We start from the raw sequence: 22,068 nt of genomic DNA, 5'->3' as shown, positions 1-22,068 counted from the left end.
GGCATAGGTGAAATGGGAAGGGGTTTTTTTTTTTTTTTTTTTTTTTGCTTGTGCTGTATAAGCTTGCTTTCTTGTATCATTTGCCATTACTAATGCTACTGCTAAACAGTCATCTTTACTTTAAAATGCAATATCTATTTACAGATTCCTTTCTGTGCATTGCATATTGTTTTTATGCTTATTTATTTCCATAAGCATTTTCCACCATGTTAAACTGAAATGTCACAGCTACATACAATACAGAACGATTTTTCCAGATTTTATAATAATGGAAAATGTTGTGCATATGACTTCTTAAACACTAAATCATATTTATTTGGCATCTTAATATACATAGAAAAAAAAAAAAAAAATTAATGTTATAACAAACTCATAGTAACTTATACATTGTGACATGCAGCACATCATTTTGCAAGTTCCATATATTTTATGCAATGCAAGCTGGTGCATCTAATAACCAATTTCTTAACTAGAGAAAAAGAAATAAATTACACAGAAGACATCCAAGGAGCTCTTTAAAAAATTTTGTGCTTAATGGCAAAGCAATAGTTTTACAATTTTTTGTGAAGGATTAGTTATTAGGAGTTTTACTGCACATCTGCATCTAATCTAAGGCTATTGTGTGCCACTTTGTGAAGGATATGGAGGGATAACTATGCCAGGATGGTGAGCAGAAGACAGTCAAAAAAAGTCGCCACCATAAATTCAGAGGGTAGGCAGCCATATGTATTGATTTTAATATAATCTTTGTATTATAGTATGCAGAGAGAAAAAAAAAATGTATTAATACTGTCAGAGAAGTTTTGTTTGTTTGTTATTTGGTTTTTAAGAGCATTAGCAACTAAAGCCATATTGCTCCGGGATATGCGGTGGTCATTCCCTGACCTTTCAGCATCCTCTGTATTTGGTGGTGACGGGCTCAAACCTGTCAGAGAAGAAGAGGAGAAAAACAATATTCTCCTACCTACAGTGAGAATTAGGGTAGAGTAAAAAAGTTTATATGATTAAATTTCAAAAGGTTAAAACAGCTCCACAACATATTTGCAAATTATACAGTTTATTGAATGTTATAAATAAAGGTAGAAAGGAGTATTTCCTACATAAAAGCACATTCAAATTAAATAAACAAATTTGCAATTGATGTCCAAGTTTTTGATATGCTTTGGGATTCTTCTCAAGAGAAGCTGCTATACTATAGAGACAATTGGGCTCTTCTGTGTGAGTGAGAGAGAGAGAGAGAGAGAGAGAGAGAGAGAGAGAGAGAGAGAGAGAGAGAGAGAGAGAGAGAGAGAGAGAGAGAGAGAGAGAGGTCGTAAACTGAAGCAGCAGAGAGAACACATATGTAACCTGATATAAATTTCTCTTTGAAATGCAGATAGGCTTACATGTTTTGTTCATTTTAAAAATTTTGCTAGAAGGGGAAAAAAGAGGTATAATTATTGTCTCATAAAGCAATAGTTGTCACAGATCAAATATATTTTGAGAGCAGCATTTCTCAACCGTCGTTATAATGCAACCTACTAAACTGTAAAAAATATCTGTGATCCATTATTTTAGAAATTGCATTTAACAGCATAGAAGGTGTAGTGTTGTGTTGCATTGTGCTGTGCTATGTTATGTTTTTAATGTGATCCTTGCACAACCAAAATTTTCTCTCCCATAAGTTGAAAAATTCTGGTAGAGAAATATTTAGATTTCAGTAAGGATGTGGACCCACAGGAAAGGCACAATGAGATTGCTTATCGTTATAAAATTTAAACTAAACTGCTCGAATAAAAAAAACAACTGAAACTGAATGTATAATTTTACATGTCTCTTCTCAAAATATTCATTTGCTTGTTGTAAATAATAAGTAATTTTTTTTTAAAAAAAATGAAATATTTACTTGTTTGACAAAACATCAAAAATTCCAACTTTTCCTTCCTCGGTTCCAAAGGCTAGTAAATTTTCCTTTTCTGGATGCCAAGAAAGCTGGAATAAATAAAATGTTTAAATTTTTAAGTAAATTTACAATAAGCTTTTGCAGTAATGTAATTCAGATCAAATAAGCAAATTTCATTTTTTTTCCCCTTTTATACACATATAGCTTGAAGGCAAGTGCAAAATTTATATAGTATTTGAAATATTCCACTATTAATAAACCACGCTGTACAACTAAAAATTAGTTCCTTAACATTTTCACTTATGGCTTTTCTAATGGCAGTGAAATATAAATTTATATTGATATTTCTAATATAAATTTTGCACTTGCCTTCGTACTATATGTGTATAAAAGAAAAAATAAATAAAATTTGCTTATTGGTCTGAATTACATGACCTGGAATTGAAAACCATAGGATTGAGTCAATCTGGATCAGAAAGGGAGAGGAAATTTTTCAACTTTCTTCTCACTGGACTGAATTAATCAGCCTCTGGTGAAGTTTGCATGAGAACAATATCTGATTTCTCTTCTGTGAAATTGGAAGAAAAAGTTTTAAAAGTAGGATGGTTTTCTGTTCAAGTGGATTAAAAATTCAATGTTGTGCATTTGTGAGAGGAAGCAGCAAATGTGTTAAATAACAAAATGTTGATAGCAATAAAAAAAAAAAAAAAAAAAAAAAGAGAGAAATTCAAATTGTAAAAATACCATTCTACAAATTAAAAAAACAATATCTTTGATGTTAACATACATAAGATTCTTATGTTTAGCAAAGTCAATTGAAGTGTCAATTTGATAATAAAAAAACCTACATTGCTTAGCCATGATTAAATTTTAAGAAAGAACAAATCATGACATTATTTTAACATACAAAGTAGTGAATGATATAATAATAGTAATAGAGGCATGTGATATAAGAAAGCAAGCGTATGAGCTTATGTAGCATCAGCCAAATAAATAAATAAATAAAAATTCACACAACCATTTTCTCTAAACATTTGTCCAGTTCCTACTTGAATTTAAAGTTATCAACTTCCACAACAACAGTTTGTTCCAGCAATTAACCACCCGCTGAAAAAAAGACAAATTTCTGCACATCTATTCTACAACTGTCTTTCCTTAATTTGAATTTATGTCACCTTGGGTTCGTAATCTGAGCAAGTGGAAGAATCCCATCAGAATTCAGCATGCTCAACCCATTCAAGGCATTATACACCTCAATCAGATCACCACGAAGGTGCCTAGTCCCCAGCCGCTGCAATTTGCAGAAGTTAAGTCTCTCTTGGTAAGAGGATCCCTTCATTTCCCTCACCAATCTTGTTGCCTTTCTCCGTACATGCTCAAGCAAATCTACATCTTTTCTTCCTTCCTAAAATGAGGCCTCCAGACCTGTATGCAGTACTCAAGGCATGGCCTGACCACTGCATTATACAAAGGGATAATAACCTCCTTTTCTCTGCTAGCAAAATTTCTGTATATCATTAACAAAACCCATGACCTGCTCTTGCAGCCTGACTGCATTGCTCAGAAAACTTCATATCTGACTGCACAATTACTCCCAGGTCTTTTTCATTTTCTACCAACCTAAGTGTAGTACCACACAGTTAGTACATTCCTCTGGGGTTTCATCTAAATAAAAATGTATCAATGTCGATCCTCTTTTTCAGTTATGGTATTGCCTTAATACAGCGACAATATTTTGTCTTCTTTTAATGGAGCAGAAAGAACAGGAAGGAAAAGGAAGGATTTCAGAAATTCAGGACAAAAATCAACTAAATTATCTGTGCTTTTATCAACTTGCCACCACTGTTTTGAAAAATCAAAGTTAGTTTCCAAGGATGACACATTTTAATATCACATATTTTGCTGAACTTTAATTTTACTATTTATTTTGAACTTATATATTGAACTTTTATTTTATTATTTATTTTGAACTTATATATTGAACTTTTATTTTATTATTTATTTTTTTATTCTGGCTGGTGCAGCAAAAGCCTGGTACTTCCTTGCACTACATCTTGAACATTAATCCATCAAAATGAACTGGGTTCCAGATTAACTAGTCACTGCAAAAGAAATCACAGAGCAAATAACACTTTTTTTCCTTCTTTTTTTTTGATTTTTTCCTTGGATGAAGTGAGAACAGAACCATCTGGTTTGGACAGAGGTGGGAGCAGAGATGGGCAAAAGTTGTGGCCAATAATAGCTTTGGAAAGAGAATGCTTGGCTACCATTAGGGCAAGAAGCAAGGTTTCTACTCTTAGCCTGTTCACAATTTAGTTTGGAATGATGATTAATCACGACCAGCTGGGTCGGTTTGACTAGAAAAAGGAAGCCAATTGGCGTTGTGAACATTAAAATCACCAAGGAAAATTACCTTGGTGATTATAAAAAGTTTCTGATGTGATATAGCAAATTTCTGGTAACTTTCTAAATTTCTGTGAGAAATGTAATTCAGATTTCTTATCAGCAGTAAAACTTCAGAGAACTTTTTTTAAAATGTTATTTTAAGAAAATCAAACTTCCTCTCTTTGCAACTTGACTTTCTCCAGTCTGGAGAAAGTCAGGTTGCAAAGAGAGGAAGTCAAAGAATTCCAAGCGATCAGTGGAGTTGGGAGAACATTAGAGACAACAGGTGAATTTTACAGAATGAGGTACAGAGATTTTAAGCCAGAGAAGATCGAAAAGAGGAGATTCCAAATTACCAAGTCTCTGACAGGGAATATCGGAACAGACATATGCAAAAGTACCACCACCTTTGAGGCGAAAGGCATCATACAGTGAATAATTTGGGCAACTGAGATGAGCAGTCGTTGAATAAACCGATAACTGAGTTTCTATCAGAAAAAGTACATGGGGTTTGGCAGATTGCAAGGGAAATGGACATTGTTGAGATTAGAATTGAGACCACGTATATTTGTGAAATGAACTAGGAAGTGTTTGGGAGGTTTAGATCTTTTCGCAGATAAGCTTACTCTATCAGTTTGACAATTCATGATGTATTCAATGGTAGGAAAAAGTGTAGTGGGAGGGACACAGGCTGTATGAAGTAATGAAATCTTTGGATATGGCATACACATGGTAAGAATATACCCAGATCCTTGACATAACATGACCTCAACAATGTCCCTCCATACACCCTACTTGGACTCCCTCCAGTCACTATTTGGCAGAGTAGAGGCAGCAAGATTATATGCACAAGTAACATTAGCTGATCTGGAAACCTCCTAAAGAGTTACTAATAGGTTCGGTCCGGTGTACTAACTAGCGGCCGGCCTGCGAACACCATTTTAGTGCTGTACCCTCGAAATGTAAGGAAGATTGGATCTCGCCATGATGTCCATCATAACCTCAAAAGTCATACTGCATGATGGAAGAGATACAGAAGGTTTGATCGGAACATGGCTCCGGAGACTAAACATGGGTTCCTCTACTTCAAGCCTCCAATAAGCAAAGTGGTGGTATTGCACCGGTTGATGGGAGTCATCTACCACCTAGTATTGCCTGGTAATACAGAGGGGCGACATTCCTCCATGTGGTGTAGGTGCCACACCTCAATCCCTGCTTACGTTGGTTCCCACCTAGGTGGTCACCCACAGTGTGCTTATGCATGGGGGTTATACCAAGGATTACTAGCAGTTCCACCACTGTGAAGGTGCAAGCAGAGGATTTGGCTGTCACAGACTGTCCAAACGTTGCCGAAATTGGGTCCACTGGTTTTCTTAAAATAACATTTTAAAAACAGTTCTCTGAAGTTTTACTGCTGACAAGAAATCTGAATTACATTTCTCATGTAAATTTAGAAAGTTACCAGAAATTTGCTATATCACATCGGATATTTTTTATAAATAAAAAAATATATTAGTATGAAGGTGCATCTGTTTTATTCTGTATCTTAACAGATATTACAAACTGGTAATTTTTAGATAAAAATATGTAAAAACAGAAATATTAAAGGATATATCCTCCTGTCCAAGCATAGATGGCAAATTGGATTTCTTATACACTAGATTCAGTTAAATGTGCTTTTTTTTTACCTCCTCAGATAACTAGTTTCCAAAAAGAGGATCAGTTTCTGATCCTCTCTTTAGCTTCCAGCAGTAGATAGCCATCCTACTGCCATTCCATCCCCTTCCTTTTATTTCCCCATTTCTTATTCTAGGATAATTGGTTCCAGAAAATTCCAATTAAAACGGGGTCCAATTTTTGAAGTGTTTATTATTTGAATAAAACTAAATGCAACTGGGCATAATATTTTAAGATTCTATATCTATATAATATTGGTGTAGATACACCAAGATAACTCTTAAAGAAAAACTAAGATAGTATTATGAGAAGCATCATTTCATCTGTATCTCATATTGTGCTCATCCCTCATAACGAGTTGCCCATGTATTGCACTACCTCGAATAAGTAATGCTTCACTAACAGAGAATATTGTTACGTATTCTCAGTGGACGCCACCACCCAGACGGCACTGTTTCAAGGCTAGTTGGCTTTTCATCGGTGGGTGGGAAGGTACCCTGGTATTGCAAGTGAAGCGTTACACATAGTGAAGGATGAATAGATATGGTGTATGTACACCGATATTATATAATAATGTTTATTATGTACTTATACATATTAAAACATGGATGAAGGAATTGAAAAATGAGAAAATTATTTTATTAGACATTTTTTATTATATGTTACACAATGTAAGGTTAAGTAAAGTTTATTGAAGTTGCACTATTTTTCAGTTGTACGAATAAAGAATGAATCCACAGTTGTTTGTATTTTTTTTTTTTTTTTTTTGTGGTATTTTTTAAGATAAAATTGTGTTGTAGCATTTAGTTATGTCTTTAACTTCGTGCTTAACATTTGTTGCATGATCATGAGGAAGATCGTTCTTACAAAAAAAAAAAAGTACTTGGTCAATTTTCTCAAGGGAAAAAGCTTTAATTCTTTAATTTTCAAATCCTCGTAACTGTGGGGACTCGGACACCGGGTATAAATGTATATTCTGAAGGAATCTTTCCCCTGCTCTTCACTTACACTATATACATATTCTGGGAAAGAATTGAGATGTGTGTGCAAAAAATGTATCTTAACACTCATACTGCAACCTGGTTTTCTGAACTTCTCTAGAATATCACCCACGACCATCTCATAATCTGGGTGTTTATTCCTTCTCAAAAAATTGCATATTACGTTTTTAAAGCCAGCCTGAGCATCTCTTCCAGTTTGGTTTGTGGATTCTTCAAATACAGACTCCGGCAGGAGCCTGCAGATTTCATGTCCAACAAAAAAATCTTGCATTGACTTTTTTCATATGTAAGTGATGGGAATTTAGTGCAACCATAGTTCAAACAAATTCCTACTTTATTCATGACCTGGACAACTATTGCATGAAATCTAGTTTTATATGCAGAGGAGGCAACAGTACTTTGTTTCAATCTACTAGTGGCTCATCTTTGATGTTATATGAATCTGGTGTCAGAGAATGTCTGGGTGGCACCAATTTCTTTTCCCAATAGTCACTTTTTTTTTTTTTTTTTTTTGCTTGACTTTCCCACTCGAATAGAAAGCAAGGCATTTTTGTGTAATCAAGTTGCTGATTGAGTAGCAGAACAATAACCTTAAAAGCTGCACACACTAGGCAGCCCTGATCCTGTACTCAATTTTTTTCATAAAGAGTCTTAACATTAATAGCTTTCTTTTAAGTGTGCTGAATGGGCTACAGAAAAGGATTCATACTTGTTTTCATTATGAAGGAGAACTCCTTTGAGGCTCTGCTTCGATGACTCAATAAATAGTTTCCACTCTGTTGGTTGATAGAAAATTCCAAACAAGTTCATAACTGATTGCAATAATGTTGTTGCAATACTTCTGAACCTTCTTTGTAAAAATGTGGAACCAATCCAATTCTTTTTCATGAAATCTATAATACAAAAAGACTGTTCCTGAGGCCACCAAATCCTTGGATAAACATTTGTGGTACAGGGTTGTGAATTTCTTCATTATGATAGTTTATGCTCAGTGATAACTGAATTATGACCACCCCATCCATAATAAACCATTGTATATAGTTTTCAAAAATGATCATCCAACATTTTGTGTAGTAAAATTAGTCTCAATCTTTTTGGGTCACCTTTGGTATAATCCAAGATATATACACTCAGAGATCACTGAATTGTGACCTCCCCATCCATAATGGACTATGCCACATAGCTTGCAGTACAAAAAGCCAAACAGCTTCATCTACCAGGGTAGTGGCAATCTACATCTTGTTGTGCAAATCAAAGTGATAAAGTAGCAGTTATGGAACATAGTAAAGATATCACATTTTTAAATGGACATAACCGTGGAAGCTCATGCATTGGGTGTTTCCATGCTCATGGCCTGCTGTTGTTAAGGTGTATACAAAGAAAGGTGTCAAGTGGGTCAAACCACCACCTGCTGACAGAACTGTAAAACATTATGCAATGTGGATGTTTGTGGTAAGAGAAGGGGACATTATGTTGTACAGGCAGGTCACTATGGTTCCACAGCAGACAACCCAAGAGACAACCCCTCCACTGCTGATCATCGTCAATAGTAAATGTTGTGGTGTCAACAACACACTGGTTGAATGAGTCCAAATACCTGGTGCAACACTCCAACGGCCACCGTCATTTGTGGAACAAGCAACACAAGTCCATGTGCCCCATTGTGCATGATGCCCACTATCCATGCCAATATGGGGCATGTTTTGCTGGCAAAACATGCCCCATATCGGCATTTGTGCATATTGACCAACTAGAACCCTTGGTGCATATTGACCAACATTTCACATGAGATCTACTAGCAGCTCTCAGGAGACCAGCACCCTGCCATTTGCATTGAACTGCATTTTTTTTCTGGACAGAAATGAGATCAAGATGAAAATACACCATGTCATCAGACCAGCACTGTGCAAAAGTGGTTTGAGGAGCACAGTAAAGCTATCACCCATCTTGATTGGCCTCCAAATTTACCTGAACCTCAATCCAATTGAACACCTGTCAGATGATCTGGAATGGGAAGTGGGATGTACAGACACGCAACAATCATCTAGTCCAACACTTTAGAAAGCCTCACAGGTAGCACAAATGCAGATCCCTAGAGATATCTTCAGACATCTAGTGGAGTCAATGCCTAAGCAAACAGCGGCTGTTATTTGTGCAAACAGTGACCCAACATGGTATTGGGTAGGTCAGCATTTCCGAAACTTTTTTAGTCACGGAACACTTACGAAACACAAATTTAGTGGGAGCCAAAGAACTGTTTGCTAATATTTTATTACATACAACGCACTGTGCATCAGGAGCATCATTATTTCCACATGTAAAACCAAAATTCAAATAACTGTCACCATACTTTAGTTTTTGTCTTTTATTAGTTGGTTCCTGTTTTTCCACTTTGGTGTTTTGGGGAACAAAAGGTTGCGATTGTTCATCCTCACTTTGAAGTGAGACAATATTGTATTCGTTTTCATCGACCACAGTTGCAATACTTGCTTTTTGTTTTAAAGTTTCTTTTTTCAACCACAAATCCATGGTCATTTATTTTAATAATAATATTTAGAAAAACTGATAATTATCAAAAAAAATTTATACAAGGAAGTGAGTTTAGTTATGATATCGGTTTGCTTCCCCCTCTACTTCAACCAGTGTACTCCAAGCTAAATCACATACGAATGGCATATTAGATCATTACATTGCTACTTTTTCGTAGATGTCATTCCCTCTACGCATACTTCTCTATGCAAAAGCTCACCAAAATAAAGTGTTCTGCAGTCTATTTTATTATTAGTCTATGCGAGTATATTAATAGCTGATAAAAAATTATGTTAAAAATTATAATGATGCAAAAGTGGTGTATGCTACAAATATGCAAAATTTATTTATTTTATTATTTTTTTTTAATTATGATTTTTCACGGAACACTAGTGTTTTGCAGAACACAGTTTGGGAAATTCTGAGGTAGGTGGTCATAATTCAGTGATCACTGAATGTATATCATCCTCTAGATCACAAATGTCAGATTCAGATCTGATGACAGATGTTTATGAATAACTAATGGCAGTGGCATCGGCAGTTCAGATTCATGGGATACTGGCTTTACAGTTGAAGTAAGGATGTTGGTGTAGACAATGCTCTGCCTATTCTTCATGTTATAATAACCCATTACATTTATGGAATGAAAGTAGCAGTGTCACTAATATAATTCTGAGGTTTACTCCACACTATGGGAATGGAAATGTCATGGCTTTCTTTTTACCATATTTCCAAAATTGCTAGCCCTCCATACATGTACAGCACACTTTGGGGGGGGGGGGGGCACCAACTTTTATCTTGTCACATAATTTATTTCCAAAATATTTGGCACATACATTTTTTGCAAATGATGTTTTATCTCACTTCTGCTTCATTACAACACAGTTACTGCATATTTAACAAAATATATTTGAATTCACAAAACCACATCATTGTCATAGACACAAAATATTAAAATCATATTAGAAGCAGATACCAGTTATCACGACAGCACTAGAAAACAATTGAATGCAGGAGAAACACTACAGATTTATACAGCTACCTGATTGTAAATCAGGTAGCTGTATAAATGTTAAGAGTATGTCTGTTAGGTAAAAAGTTTGGATTTTCAGAATTAGCACAAATAAACAGAGAAACATCAAAAACCTATGCAGATTCATGTAATCAGGACAGATGCGATGAATGATGGTTGAAATAAGTGAGATTCTGTCAGAAACAGCAATGAGGCTTTGCAGACTATAGGTGGCAATAGGCATCTTATGATTAGATATGTTTTATTTATGAGAAAAGTTTTTAATTTATAATTAAAATGCTAAAAAAAAAACAAAACAAAAATACCACTAGTTGGAGTGCTAAATCTAAAAAAAAAAAAACGCAATATATTACTTTCAAAGACAGTTATAAAAAGAGATGTATTTTTTTCCAATATTCAGAGTAATCTAAACATTTAAAACAAATACAAAATAAACTAAAACCAAAAAATGAAGGAGTAACAAGATATAGTGGGAGGAGGGAAAAAAGGATAAGCTTACAGCTGTTACTTTCCCTTTAATATTCTGCCACAAAGTAGCAACAGAAGAAGTTGATACATTCCATATACGAATAGTCATGTCTCCCACTCCAACTGCTAGTCTGCCTAATTATTACAAAATAAAAATAATTTCAAAATGATTACATAATTTAAATTAATATAAATCAAAGTTTAAAGCAAGTAAAATGAAATTATATTTGAATTTATATGTATAAAAATTAAAATGTCTGCATAAGTTCAGGTTTCTATGGCTTTAAAACATTGTGTATTAAAAAATCATAAGGCCAAAAAATCATCACAAATATCACTAATGATAATACCAATATAATTGTTAGATTGGACCCCTTTTGTAATTATTAATTAGAACCAATAGACAAAGAATTTTTCTCAATATTTGCATACAGAGAAATGTTTAATTTTAAATGTCTTTTATAGTAAATTTCCATATATTTGTTTCACACATTAAATAAAGTATTTAAAACTGCTGTTCTTCATCATCATGTGGGAAAATATGTCTAAATGGGAGGGATTTCTGTTAACTTTTTTTTTTAACACTGTGACTGAGATACTGTCTCACTTAATGATTGCAGTTTTTTTTCCTATGGATATTGCAATTTTTCAATCTTGAAAGACAGACAAATCCAGAATGTGTGCAATACAGATATGCTATAAACCTCACACTGTAGGTGTTTTGGCACTTATACTAAAATGAAAAACTAATCAACCAACTAATCTAGCCTTTCATCCTGAGTAGTTAAAACAGGGTGAAAATAAATGATAAAGTTAACAAAAATTCTAAACAGAATTTTTGGGGCTGTATACACTTGTTCTATGATGCTCCAAATATCCCACTCTTATAGAATGGTTCAAGGCTTGAAAAAATAATTCCATGGGTTATATAACTTCATTTGCTTTGAATTTTTGTCCAGCCAAGACAAATTTAGCTTAGAAAAAGAATCCTGATCTTGTTTTTTTTTCTAAATCAACACGAGATCTGGTAAATAAGGTAGGGTACAGCAGCAATTGGTACCCACACTGATGCACTTCAGTCACTGCAGCTACTGTCAAGGGCCTTGATGAAACAAGCCACCTTTTATCAGAATTCTTTTTCTTTTAGAGTTGGCAGTGTCTTGTAATTGACATAAAAGGAGATTATACTTCTTATAGGTTGACCTAACAGAACACAGTCCACCATTGTTTCTTTTGAATCTATAAAGATTGCTGCCACCACCTTTTCAACTGATGAAACTGTTTGGAGGTTTCATTGTTTGGACTGCAAGCTTTGAATTAGGCTGATAATGGGGGATCCACATCCTGCCAATGGTAACAAAGCCTTACTACAAAATTTTCCAGATCTAATTCATAACAGCAAAAAGTTCTAATTCAGAACTTTTAGTCATTGGGTGTCAGGATCCCGACTTTCAGCACACAAATTAAGCACAGGTTGGACAACTTGTGTAGATGAGACCTGCTAATTTTCATAAAATCAGACAAATGCTAATTTATTATGATTTTCTCTTGTTGAGTTCTCATTTTGAATTTAAAATCAATTTTGTGAGTTTTAACCAAATAGGATAGTATAAGCTATTAAGAAGTATTTTTGGAATATTAAATTTTAAAAATATATTTTAAAGCAGAAATTCTCTTACCTGAGATTTTTTCTTCGGGAATGGCTGCATCCATGTGAGATGTAATTAGTATAGTATTGAAATAAAATAAACCTAGTAAGAGGACAAAGGAATAGAAGCAAGCTTTGATCCTAAATCCATGCATGGGAAAATGATCCTAAATCCATGCATGGGAAAATGATCCTAAATCCATGCATGGATTTAGGATCAAAGCTTACTTTTATTTCACCGTCTTCTTACTAGGTTTATTTTATTTCAATACTATTTTAATTACATCTCACCCAGATGCAGCCATTCCTGAAGAAAAAAAATCTCAGGTAAGAGAATTTCTACCTTAAAATATAATATTTATAAAATTTAAAATTCCAAAAATACTTCTTAACAGCCTATACTATCCTATTTTGTTAAAATTTACAATTGATTTTAAATTCAAAATAAGAACTCAGATCCTCTAAGAAAATCATGTTAGCATTTGTCCAATTTTACAAAAATTAGTAGGTCTCGACCACACAAGTTGTCTGTGCAACATGTCTAATAAAGTTTTGAGACTTTAGGATTTCCATAATGTTTTTTTTTACATTATGACAAATTAATCACATGACAAGGGCAGTCAATTACCACTAAGTATCCAATCTCTTATAACAGAGCCATTATCTAAGTGACAAACAGTCACTTAAATAATGGCTTCTTCTGAATAACCCAAAGTTTATTCAGAAGATAACCAATATTGTAACCCATTGAAACCCCCTTGAAACACCAGCATAGAGAGCAAGCTGCTTTCAATTTGATGTTTTTTTTTTTTTTTTTTTTTTTTTAATTAGAACAGGACACAACAATGGGATACAGCGTGAAATAACTTTGATACTGCCAGCTGGTTTGCCACTGCAGCAGCAATCAAAAATGGCACATTTTATAAAGCCATCAGTGCCTCTTATGCACTGATGGCTTTATAAAAGCCCTCTCTCTACAACAATTTCTAAGAATGTCTGATATTTTGACTCTTAAACTTTTTTTTTTTTTTTTTTTTTTTTTGCTATTTCACCATCAAGGGAAATGTACTTTTGAATAACATGATGCATATTAGCATAGCTTAGAGAATGAATGTTCTATAATAAATGATAGAAATAAACATTTGTTACATATGACATCATCATCTTCATTTCAAAATGCATCTATTTTTGCATGCTTTCTATGAAGTGCACATTGTTTTTATGCCTATTTGTTTGCAAATGTCTGACTAAAATTTGCATTTTCTGCCATTGATATTGAAAAGTCATTATGTACATACACAAAATAAATGTGCTACCCTACCAAATTTTATAACACAAGGATTTTACCTTGCATATATGTCTTTTGAAATTTACATCATATTTCTTTGGCATCATACCAAAGGACACTGTTAACAAACTTTGCACCACGTACACAAAAATACAGTAAATGTTGTATATAACACAGAGAAAAAGCATATTATTTTGAATGTTCCACATATACAATGAAAAAGCCTCTTGCATTGGGAATAACCATCATATTGTTTTCATGCATAGTGATGCAAGAAAACTTTGCATAATTAAAATCACACTAATATAAAATTAAAATAGTACTTTGTATAAATAAAAATCTGTCAAGCTAAATTTAGTTAATATCATTAAAAGATATAAATTAAAATAAAAGTAAAGGCAAATTTAACTCCAGAGAATTTCTAAAGTCTAATCTTTCTTCAGCAGTAGATAAACATCATATTGCAAGAGACAATAAATATTCCACAGAAGTACATTCCAAGTCAGTTCTGGTTGGCTGGACAAATTTAAAGAGCGTCACAGCTTACTCGGAAAAGTTATGTCTGAGGAAAGTGGAGTTGCAATCGAAGAAGACTGTACCCATCGAAAAAAAAATAAAATTTATGGAGAATTATGAGTCCAGAGACATATTCAACGTTGATGAAACATGTCTATTTTTTAAATGTTTGCCGAACAAGACATGACTTTTAAAAGTGATAAATGTTTAGGTGGTAAAAATAGTAAGGAGAGAATTACACTCTTGGTTGCAAAAATGGCTGATAATGAAAAACTGAAGCTTTTGATAATAGGCAAAAGTAAACAAACCCAATGTTTCAAAGGAGTAAAGTCATTAGAATTGCACTACAACTACAACAAAAAACCTTGAATGACAAGCAAAATTTTTGAGCAGTGGATTTTAAATTTCCATAGAAAGATGACGAAATAAACAGAAAAATTGCGTTGATTGTGGACAACTGCAATGCCCACCGTAACTCAGTAATTTTGAAACTTCGAATGTGAAGCTTGTTTTCTTCCTTCTAAATAATTGTCTTAACTGCAGCCAATAGACTAAGGCATAATCAAGAATTTGAAAATGTCCTACCGAACGTGCATACTGAAAAAAATTATACTGAGAATAGAAACCAACAAAACTATAGAATATGTTATAGATTTGCAGGTGTGCATGTAAGAGTTGGCAAAAGTGTAGAGTCAAGATGTGACGGAAACAACGATTAGAATTGTTTTGCTAAAATGCTAATTAACAGGGATGAACTACTAGAAGCCATTGAGCAATCTTGGGAAGAGTTCCAAGCGAGGTTTGATCAGTGTAGAAATTGTTCTTGATGAATTTTCAGGAGTTAATAATGATGTCATAGTAGCTGAATATCCAAGTGACTCCAACATTTTGGAGCATATTTAAAGAAATAGTGATAATACCAATGATGAGTTGGATGAAAATGAGAGCAATATTAAATCTTCGAAACAAATGTTAGCAGCATTTTAAACTTTGCATCGACGCCTTCAGTGGGAAGAAAATGTAACACAAAATATATCTGAGTGTTTAAAGTTTAAATAAATGCGAACACTTTTATGAATGGTGTACAGTAGAATCCAGCATACAACAAAAAATAACGAAATATTTTAGACAATTCTTAAAAGTGTACTCATAAATTATGGGCATCATGTAAGTAGTCATTTCTTAATATGTACAGTCAGTCCTCATATAGCATGATAGCTGTGTTTCTAGAAACTCTCGTGCAATATAAACAACAGGCCCTATGGGTAAAATAGGGTTAGGTGCCGACCACCCAAGATTGAACACACATTTGTAACCAAAACATTACACAATAAATAATCGTAATTTAACACAATAAATAATCATAATAAAATACTTTCGTATTTTATTACGACTATTACGTATTAAAATATTGCTAATGCTTTTCCTTCTATCGTAAGCAAACTTGTTTTTTTGTTTGATTTTCTATCCAAACAGATGACAGCCGTTCCATCTCTTCCAATTCTTTGTGTCTTGATCTAACGGATTTTAATTACACTTTGAGTTGTTCCTGCTATGAAAGTTGTTTTTATTTTCTTTGCATTTTTTCTAATTCTCAGCATGGCCTCATTTAGGCCTGTAGCATGTGCAATACCACATGGTCTTTCATTTTGCTCAAAGCGTTTCACAATTTCATATTTTTTCTCTATCGACAGAGGTGGCCATAATCACACCGCCCTCCGGCCTTACTGGGAAAACCCCGGTGGACCTGAGGCCGATGTGATTTTGGCCATAAACGCTAGTGTAAGGCCACTACAAATTTTCCCGGGTAAGAATTTTTGACTCAGTCCGCCTCTGTTTATCGATATTGCTTTTCTTTTTCTCTCTGAATCTGCAGTGTCTTCACCAGGACGCTTCCTTTTCACACCTCTTAAATATTTTACTGATTTTTAGGGAATAAAGCACAATTACAAAATGAGGAGGTACGCTTGATACACATAAACAAAGCTGCACGCGTGTAGCAACTGAATAAACAACACCGTAAAGATGTTGCGTTCGACTGTCATTTCTTGTAAACACAAAGGCAAATCGTGCATAAGCGAATTCGGTTCATGTTATGTACGATATCGTTCCCCTATTTATAAATACACTATTAACACCTCACATTTTACTAAAGCACATTTCTGAGGGTTACTACCATAAAACAATAAAAACAATTTCCAGTTGCGTTTCTGCTAGTGGAATATGTTATAAACTGGTAGTAAAACTCAATCTAATGGCATTTCTGATAATACCGATAGCTGGAATTGTGTGGGTTTTTACCTTATTATGGTGAAATGTTTCCCCCTTCACTGATATAAAAAACAAAAACATTTTCATTCCTATCGTGTTGCGTTCGACTGCCATTTCTTGTAAACACAAAGGCGAATCGTGCATAAGCGAATTCGGTTCGTTTTATATATGATATCGTTCCCCTATTTATAAATTGTGTATGATCGAATTCATATAGTGTAAACACGTGTTATACGAGGACTGACTGTATTAATAAATTGCTTTAAAATGTTAGAAAATTTATTCATTTCCACTTCTTTCCCCTCTTTTACTATATCTCTAAATTTTAAGTATTTTTCATTGTTGAAAAGGTCATATTTCTTTATAACGAAACTAAAGCTTTTCTTTTGCACCCTCACCAATCATGTTGACCTTCTCTGCACCAATTCCAACAGTTCCACATCCTTTTAAAAATGAGGCTTCCAGAGTTATAGGCAGTACTCATGATGTATCCAAACCACCACCTTATACAACAAGACAATCATCTCCTTACCATTGCTGGAAAAATTCCTATATATCATTGGCAAAACCCTATGAGCTGCCCTGCTCAGAGAATGTCATACCTTACTGAACAATTATGCTGAGCTCTTTTTCATTCTCCAGCACCCTGAGTGTAGTACCACACAGTTGGTAGGTTCATCTGATATTACTACTATCACATATGCAGTGAACCTTGCATTTGTCAATGCTATTGAATTGCTACTTCTCTGTGCATATGCCTAAATTTTCTAGACCTTTGTTGCAGTAGCATACCCTGATTACTGTCATCCGACGTTTGTATAAGCTACAAACTTAAATTAAGCATGATATGCCTTAATCATTAATAAACAATGCGACCAGCACTTAACCATGGCAAATTCCAGTAATAACATCAGTCCAAGAAGAGAAATGCCCATTAATATTAGCATATGCACAAGATGCAGAAAGCAAGCTTATACAGCATCAGCAAAAAAAAAAAAAAAAAACCCATTCCCATTTCACTAACCCGTTAATTTTAAGTGTTTGTCTAGTTCTGCGTTGAATTTATTTAAGCTATCAACTTCCACAACAACAGAAGGAACTTTGTTCCAGCAATCAACTACTCACTGGCTAAAGGCAAATTTTCGCACATCTATTCTACAACTGTCTTTTCTCAGTTTGAATCTATGCTCCCTCAGGTTTGTAATCTGGGCAAGAGTAAAAATCCCATGAGAATTAATCTTGCTCAATCAATTCAAGGCCTTAAACAGCTCAATCAGATCGCCTTGCAGGTGCCTAGTCTCAGGAAGCTGTAATTTGCAGAACTTAAGCCTTGCTTCATAAGAACACCCCTTTGTTCCCTTCACCAGTCTTGTTGCCCTTCTCTGGCAACTCGTTCTAGAAACTTCACATCCTTCCTAAAATGAGGCTTCCAGACCTGTACGCAGAACTCAAGGTGTTGTCTGACCACTGCCTTATACAATGGGTTAATCACCTCCTTATCCCTGCTCACAAAATTCCTGTATATCATTGACAAAACCCCATGACCTACTCTGGCAGCCTGCCTGCACTGTTCAGAAAACTTCATATCTGACTAATGAAAGAGACCTTGGGTAAACTATTACCCATGGTCTCTTTCATTCTTCATACCCTGAATGTAACACCACATAGTTGGTACATTTATCTGGGGTTACTGCTACCCATATGCAGTACTTTGCATTTGTCAATGTTAAACTTCAGTTGCCACTTCTCAGTCCATCTACCCAACTTTTCCGGATCCAGTTGAAGCAGCATACTGTCATTACTGTTATTAACAACCCTGCCAACCTTTGCATCATCTGCAAACTTTGACATTAAGCTTGATATACCTTCATCAATATCATTGATAAATATACAAAACAAGAATGGGCCCAAACAACAAACCCTGAGGGACACCACTAATAACATTAGTCCACATAGAGCAGCCATTGACCACCACTCTCTTTCTTCTCCCACTCAACCATCCTTTTATCCATTGTAGCAACTTGCACTTAATGCCGTACTGCTTTAATTTGTACAGTATCAAAAGCTTTCCTGAAATCCAAGTATATAATATCAAAATTATTTTTTGCATCCAGTTCCTTTGTGACCACATCGTAATATCCAATAAAATTGGTCAGACAAGACTTACCCTTGACAAACCCATGCTGTGTCTGAAATTATTGTTGCAGTCTTGTCTAAATGATCATTCCATGCTTCTTTAACCAGTGACTCCATTATATTCCCCAGAACAGAAGTCAAACTATCAGGTCTGTAATTACTTTTGTCACCCTTTGAACACCCTTTGTGAATTGGAGATACATTTGCACATCTCAGTCTGTGGGGACTTCCCCCGACTCCAAAGATGCTCTGGCTAAGGGTTTGCTTGCTTACTTCCTTTGCTGACTCCTTTAATATAACTGGATAGATCCCATCCACCCCAGGGTGCCTTTCTTATGTTTAACTTCAAAAATTTCTCCTCCACTTGGCTCTCGGTTATTACAAAATCATTCATTTCTGTGTCAGAGTCTGAGTCTGATCAACATCTGGCCCTCTCCTCCTTGAATAACTGCTCATGTGTGAATGTAGATGCAAAATACTCATTTAGTTTGGCAGCTATCTGAGAATGATCATCTACAGTCAAACCACTGATATCAAGTGGACCAATCTGATTCATCCCCTTCCTTTTAGAGTTTATATAAGTAAACTTTACTGTTTTTCTTTGCCAAAGATTTTTCATAATCTGCCTTCGCTTGCCTATCTTGCTTTGTGACTTGATTACAAACTAGCTTGTATCTACCAGAGGCTTCTGTGTCACCTGAAAATTTATGTGCATCCCATGCATTTTTCTTCTCTACCACCAGTCTCATTAGTTCATCTGACATCCATAGGGACTATCATCAGTTGGTCCACTGTATAGAACTTAAAAAATCTCTGAGACCACTGTAGTCACCTTTAGGAAAGCAAAAACCCTTCCCTTTACCCTAGCAGTTCCTGATAGTTACATTTTAAGTAAATCCCACATCAGTAGTACACTGTGATCACTGCTACCTAGTGGTTCCTTTAGCTGTAAATTCTTAATGCATGAATAATCACTGCTGATAATCACATAAACAGTGTTACTACCTCTTGTTGCCTCTGTAACATGCTGCTGCAGAAACAATCATCCAATAAATCACAAAAGCCTTGCTAGTGTGCGAGTGACCAACCTAGAAGTTCCAGTCTATATCTGGAAAATTAAAATCCCCCATTATAAGACACTCTGATTTACTGGTCCACTCTATTTCTCTGTATAACTGCTCATTGTACTCATCAGAGTAATTAGTCCTGTAACAAACTCCTACCCTCATTTTTGCTTTCCCATTGCTTATGTCACACCAAACTGACTAAACATTGCACTGTTCATCTATGTCAACTGGATGCACTTCCTTAGATTTAGTGTTTCTTAACTAACAGCATAACCCCTCCTCCCTTCCTATCTTGTCTATCCTTTCTGTACACATTGTACTCCCCAAATTCCAATTCAGCATCCCTTATATCTGAGTGGTACCAAATCTCTGATATCCCAACAATATCCACCTTGGATGTCTTAACCAGCACTTCAAATTCATCAAATTTGATTACTATACTCCTAGCATTGGTGTACATGCAAGTATACATGCACCTATTCCTACTCTTAGTTACTCTAACACAGCCCATGTATGTATTTACTTGTTTCATGACCCCCCCCGGCAGTTCCTGAAATTTCCAGCAACTGGCTTTCTGGACTGCTGCTCATTTCAATAGAAGCAGTGCAAGAATCATTTGCACCTCTGCCTGTGGCTACTGTTAACCTATTAGTCTAGGTGAATTCCCCCAGGCTAGCAGTTTTCCGACCCACCTAACATTACCTCGATGGCATCAGCAAATATTCTTGCATCCTTTCTATTTAAGTGTATCCCATCCATGTAGATGGAATTTCTCCTGTTAACAAGCACAGACCATGCTGAGAAAAATTCTACCCCATGAGCCCTGCACAATCTCTCCAGGGCCGAATTGACTGGCTCTCATCATATACCCCTCCTATCATGTCTGGGCAGGATTACAGACACTTTCAAATTCAACCCTAACTCACAGCATTGACCTGTACTTGCTTAGTAAATCTGCAGATCTCCTACACTTAATGTCATTAATGCCAACGTGTACAATGATATCACCTTTTGTGCCCTTAAAAGATATCTGCTCTACGTCATCAACTTTTGTCCCTGGCAGACATACCCTGGTCCTATTCCACCTATCCTTTTTGCACAATATATTTCCCATTTCCCTGACCAGGGCTGTCCAACCTTAGGTAATCTGAGGGCCGCATCCAGAATAATAAATACAGTACAGATATTAAAATATTTGGAGAGTCCTACCGTTAGGTTTAGCAAGGTTTACTCTTACTGTTAGGTTTAGCAAGGTTTACTCTTACTGTTAGGTTTAGCAAGGTTTACTCTTACTGTTAGGTTTAGCAAGCACTTCTAAAATTTCGTAATAAAGGAAAGTCATGTTTCTTATAAAAGTTTTCATTGAAACAGTAGACAAGATACAATTGTTTATAATTATTATTTCATTTTAATGAGAGCTCTGCAGTTGTTTGTTTTCCTTTACTAACGTAGCTATATCATTATCGATGCTTGTAGTTGCCAATCGCAGTAAATGTGAAAGTGATTTATCAGTCAATGAACATCTGTATTTGGATTTTATGAATTTCATAGTTGAAAAAGTGCTTTCAACGATGAAAGCACTTTTCCAACAATAATATGTGCTCCCAAGCATGAGCACATCTTGAGTCCAATGCCGCTCAATTTCAGATAGTGCTCTCTTGGTAATAATTTAAAAAAATCTTCTCCTTTTTTGATTCTGTCAGTATTAAAAGGGTCGGATTGCAAATCGCACAATTCCAGTTGGAGGTCAGATCTTACGTTTTCAATGCTGACAGTCGATGGTTGAATGAAAACTGAAATATCTTCTTTAATTTCCTTAATATCGCCAAATCGATTGTCAAAGTCCTCCATGATTGTTTCCTCCACGAGCTGAAAATGATGTTCTCTCAAAATTCTTCATTTCTTCAAATTGTTTTTTGCAATTAGGAAAAAAAGTAAAAATATTATTGGCCAATGTTGATTTCAAAAGCTTCAATTTAAAACCATTCAAATGACCATATAAGTTGGCAATATTCTGTTATTTGCCCTGCAGCTTTAAGTTCAACTCATTTAAAAGGTTGGTCATATCTGTTAAAAATACAAGATCAGATAAAAAGGTGGGATCTTGCATTTGATTTTCAAGTTCTGTTGTGTCAGACTTCACTTCGTTTTTAAGAAATACAGTCAG

General features: G+C 35.0%; 1 protein-coding gene across 1 annotated transcript in view; it reads right to left on the bottom strand.

Moving 5' to 3' along the window:
* LOC150078034 (gem-associated protein 5-like) overlaps positions 1-22,068 on the bottom strand; it is a 155,742-nt gene that overhangs the window by 18,828 nt on the left and 114,846 nt on the right. The window contains exons 7-8 of the mRNA XM_090384436.1: positions 11,007-11,110; positions 1,886-1,971 (exon numbers count right to left, since the gene is read on the bottom strand). Of these exons, the coding sequence (XP_090240562.1) occupies positions 1,886-1,971; positions 11,007-11,110 (190 nt within the window). The remainder of the gene's footprint in view (positions 1-1,885; positions 1,972-11,006; positions 11,111-22,068) is intronic.

This window comes from Mastigoproctus giganteus, chromosome 11 (genome assembly GCF_048544385.1).
Source record: "Mastigoproctus giganteus isolate SK-2022 chromosome 11, ASM4854438v1, whole genome shotgun sequence".
In the NCBI taxonomy this organism is placed as follows: Eukaryota; Metazoa; Arthropoda; class Arachnida; order Uropygi; family Thelyphonidae; genus Mastigoproctus; species Mastigoproctus giganteus.
This window is presented reverse-complemented; position numbering and strand designations above follow the sequence as displayed.